The following is a 4,516-nucleotide window of genomic DNA, read 5'->3' as shown; positions in this document are numbered from 1 at the left end:
AAAGGAGGGTGATCACGGGAAAGGAAGTGCTTAAGCGCGGGACTCATGGCCGGGAAGATGAGTGGTGGTGTGAAGGGTAGTTAGGATCGATTATACAGCTTGTACTAGCTTATTATGCAAACTCATAAGTTGTATCGAATCCTTTGATTACTTAATGAATATCGAATGTTTACTTACTCTAAGTATTATGTCATAAGGACTATGTATGAATCACAGAATGTGTAAATGAACATTGTTTAAAGGAATGGGCCCTAAAATATGACTAAGTAGTGTAATGGGACGGGAGAACCTCTCCGGCCATAGTTGGTCGGGGATGGGGTCTTTCAAGTTGGTATCAGAGCATGCTTGGTTCTAGGACCGGTAGTGCGGGTTAGGGCATCACCAGTCATCGGCTTAATGGGATCTCGCGGTAATTGTACTTACTGTTTGCGGTTTGTTAATTTAGCCGTGACTAATGCATAATTTTGCAGATGGGTAAGAGTAGCAAGGAAAAGAAAAGGAAAGGCAAAGAGGTGGCCGATGGAACCATGGATGCGGAAACTATTGTTGATGCGGACGTAGGGAACACGGACACCCTGATTACAGCCGGACCTGAGGCTGGAGAAAAACAACCGGATAATGATAAGCCGGAGAGTAGCGGAGCTACGGACGTAAATGGGCAACCGAATGTTGGACCATCGTCCCAAGAATAGTGGGAAACGATGAAGGCCATGATGGCACAGTTGGACGTGCTCACAAAGGCGTTGGTACCGGATCCTGTGGTACCAATGGTACGTAGCAAGATTGTTGCGGGGACCATCGGGGTAGGTCCTGGAGATTCTCAGAGAAAGAGAAAGGACTACCTAGATGCACTGGAGCATATCGCGAGGCTAAAGACAAAACATTTTCCGGGTAGTACGGACCCGATCGTGGCTGACGAGTGGAGCAGTCGACTTGTAAGAAACTTCAACTCCACTCGCTGCCCGGAGGAGTATCAATAGGACATTGCTGTCCATTTCCTGGAATAGGAATCCCATGACTGGTGGGTATCAGTGGAGAAACGTACAGGTGGTAAAGTCCTAACCTATGCGGACTTTGAGATAGAATTCAACAAGAAATTCTTTCCCCCGGAGGCTTGGGACCGACTGGAAAGCGAGTACCTGAATCTCGTACAAGGGGAGATGACGGTACGCGCGTATGACGTTGAGTTCAGTCGCCTTAGGCGCTTTGTGGGAAAGGAAGTTGAGGATGAGAAAGCACAAGTACGTCACTTCATCCGCGGACTAAGGGTGGACATCCGCAACCATTGCGTAAACGGTGTCTTTAACTCGGTCATGGAAGTGGTGGGAAGGGCGGCCATGATTGAAGCTGGGATAGAGGAGGAGAAACAGCTCAAACGCGAGAAAGTTTCTTCTCGTTCGACCCACCCAGCCAAAACCACCGACCGAAAGAGGAAGTGGGACAAGGTGGATAACGCAAGGTCTGAACCCAAGTATGGGGAGTGCAAGACTTGCGGAAAGTACCACAGCGGTTCTTGCTGGAAGGTCGTGGGTGCATGCGGACGCTGTGGAAGTAAGGACCATGAGATCCGAAACTGTCCAAGGATGGACAATGGCAATGGGATACCATCAAATTCCGATAGAGCCATCAGACATTCAGAAAACGGCTTTTTGGACGAGGTACGACCACTTTGAGTTTGTGGTTATGCCGTTCGGATTGACCAATGCACCGACAGCCTTCATGAAGATGATGAATGGTGTCTTCCGAGAATTCTTGGACGAGTTTGTAATCATTTTCATTGATGACATACTTGTCTACTCAAAGGATTGGGAGACTCATCAGAATCATTTAAGGGCAGTTTTGGTGCGGTTAAGGGAACAAATGCTTTTCGCGAAATTAAGCAAATGCTTGTTTTGGCAAAAGAGTGTCGGGTTCCTTGGACACATTGTCTCGGACCAAGTCTTGGACACATTGTCCGGAAAAGATCAAGTCGATAAAGGACTGGCCATGTCCGAGGAATGCCACCGAGATAAGGAGCTTTCTTGGGTTGGTTGGATATTACCAAAGATTCGTCAAAGGCTTTGCGGGTATGTCTCAGCCAATGACGCGATTGACGGGGAAAGATACCAAGTTCCTATGGACGGAGGAATGCGAGAAAAGTTTCACGGAGTTAAAGGCGATGCTCACATGTGCTCTGGTACTGGTGCTGCCGAAACGGATGAGCCATACGTAGTGTACACTGACGCCTCTATAACCGTGCTAGGTTGTATGCTAATTCAAAGGGGCAGTGTAATCGCATATGCTTCAAGGCAACTGCGTAAGCACGAGGTAAATTACCCAACGCACGACTTAGAGATGGCTGCGGTGGTGTTCGCGTTGAAGATTTGGCGTTCATATCTCTATGAAGCCAAAGTTCAAATCTTCGCCGACCACAAGAGTCTGAAATACATATTCACCCAGCCAGAATTAAATCTAAGGCAAAGACGGTGGATGGAGTTTGTTGCGGACTACGACTTGGATATTGCCTATCAACCGGGAAAGGCGAATCAAGTCGCAGATGCTTTGAGTAGGAGACGTTTCGATGTGGAAGCTGAGAAAAATCAGGAAGCATTGGTTTATATGCTGGGGACCTTGCCTTTAAATGCGTTGTCGGGAGAAATGGAGCCATTGGGCTTAGGGGCAGCTGATCAAGCGGACCTACTTAGTAGAATTCGTTTGGCTCAGGAAAAGGACAAGGAACTAAAGGGTTGGGCGGAGAATAATAAGACTGAGTTCCAAACATTGAACAATGGTACCATTGTGGTGAATGGACGGGTGTGTGTGCCACAAAGTAAGGCACTAAGGGACGAAATCATAAGGGAAGCGCACCAGTCTAAGTTCTCAATCCACCCTGGTTCGACCAAGATGTATCGTGATCTAAAATGATACTATCACTGGAAGGGAATGAAAAGAGATGTGGCCGAGTGGGTTGCCAAGTGTAAAACCTGTCAACTCGTTAAAGCCGAGCATCAGGTGCTGAGCGGTTTGGTCCAAAGTTTACCCATGCCGGAATGGAAATGGGATCATGTGACAATGGACTTTGTGACTAGGTTGCCTATGAGCAAGTGGAAACACGATGCGGTCTGGGTAGTGGTTGACAGATTGACCAAATCTGCACACTTCATCGCAATCGCAGAAACAGATGGGGCCGAAGTGATCGCGGTCAGGTACATGGAAGAGATTGTTCGGCTTCACAGGGTACCGAAAGGACACGACCAAACGGCCATGGCCGAATGGGTATGGCGGGCGTACATGAGCGAACAGGAACGAATGAACGGATTCGTCCGAAGGGTGCCTTTTGGGGCCAAAACCGTGGCCCAGGACCCTATATAAAGGGGGCGTTCCTCTCATACCGAGGACACCATCGGAAACTGAAAAACACACCAAAAACTCGAGAGTACGAGTAAAGATCAGGAAGAAGAATCCGAGAAATAGAGAGTTCAGCGAGAAGGGTAAAAGGGTCGGAGGTACGGTACAGTACCGTCCTTATGGACTCTGGGTAATGGAGTAGTTGCATCAAACATGAGCATAAGTAATACTTGGGTTGGTCCGGTTGGTCGGAGGAAAGGGGGTGCGGCTCGGAAGTGGAGTGGGGACCGCCAGGTTTGCCGTGAAACGACTGAACTGATGCGCACACTACCTCTCTACCGTTCAACGTACCATCCGGGGTGTCTGAGTACGGACTGATCGGGCGGAGAAAAGTAAACGCGGCTTGGCGGTTGGACAGGGACCGGTACAGACCCCCAGTACACCATCCAAACTGATGCGCGGGATAACTCTCTACCGGCCGACCTCTGTACTGGACGGTTATTAGTACCTAGCGTGCATTCCATGACATGTACGGTTGAAAAGGGAATGTTATTGATGCCTACTTGGTTTCAGGAAAGGAGGGTGATCGCGGGAAAGGAAGTGCTTAGGCGCGGGACTCATGGCCGGGAAGATGAGTGGTGGTATGAAGGGTAGTTAGGATCGATTATACAGCTTGTACTAGCTTATTATGCAAACTCATAAGTTGTATCGAATCCTTTGATTACTTAATGAATATCGAATGTTTACTTACTCTAAGTATTATATCATAAGGACTATGTATGAATCACAGAATGTGCAAATGAACATTGTTTAAAGGAATGGGCCCTAAAATATGACTAAGTAGTGTAATGGGACGGGAGAACCTCTCCGGCAATAGTTGGCTGGGGATGGGGTCTTTCGACGACCAGGATATTTTCCTAGTCGGGATGGAACTAGGGTGGGATAAGACTTGATCTATTCGGAGAGTGACATAGATCAAGGGAAATAGATCGTGATGGAAAAGACGTAGATCAAGGAAATGACCAACTCCCAAAAAGAGCAAGATCGAGAATAGATCAATTCTCAAGTGGACAAAGGTCGAGAATCTCTACACCCACCGAATTCAAGGACAAATTCATTTTAAGGGGGGTAGACTTGTAACGCCCGCGTCCCGCGATCCTAAAGGGGGGCAATTTGTTTTAAGGAAATT

At 47.9% G+C, this 4,516-nt stretch overlaps 1 protein-coding gene across 1 annotated transcript; it reads left to right on the top strand.

Moving 5' to 3' along the window:
- Positions 1-701: 701 nt before the first annotated feature.
- Positions 702-1,673, top strand: LOC104773018. Its single transcript, XM_010497567.1, has 2 exons — positions 702-935; positions 1,008-1,673. The coding sequence occupies exons 1-2, from the start codon at positions 702-704 to the stop codon at positions 1,671-1,673; spliced, it is 900 nt and encodes a 299-aa protein (XP_010495869.1).
- The last annotated feature ends 2,843 nt before the right edge of the window (positions 1,674-4,516 follow it).

This window comes from Camelina sativa, unplaced genomic scaffold, assembly GCF_000633955.1.
Source record: "Camelina sativa cultivar DH55 unplaced genomic scaffold, Cs unpScaffold00395, whole genome shotgun sequence".
NCBI lineage: Eukaryota > Viridiplantae > Streptophyta > Magnoliopsida > Brassicales > Brassicaceae > Camelina > Camelina sativa.
This window is presented reverse-complemented; position numbering and strand designations above follow the sequence as displayed.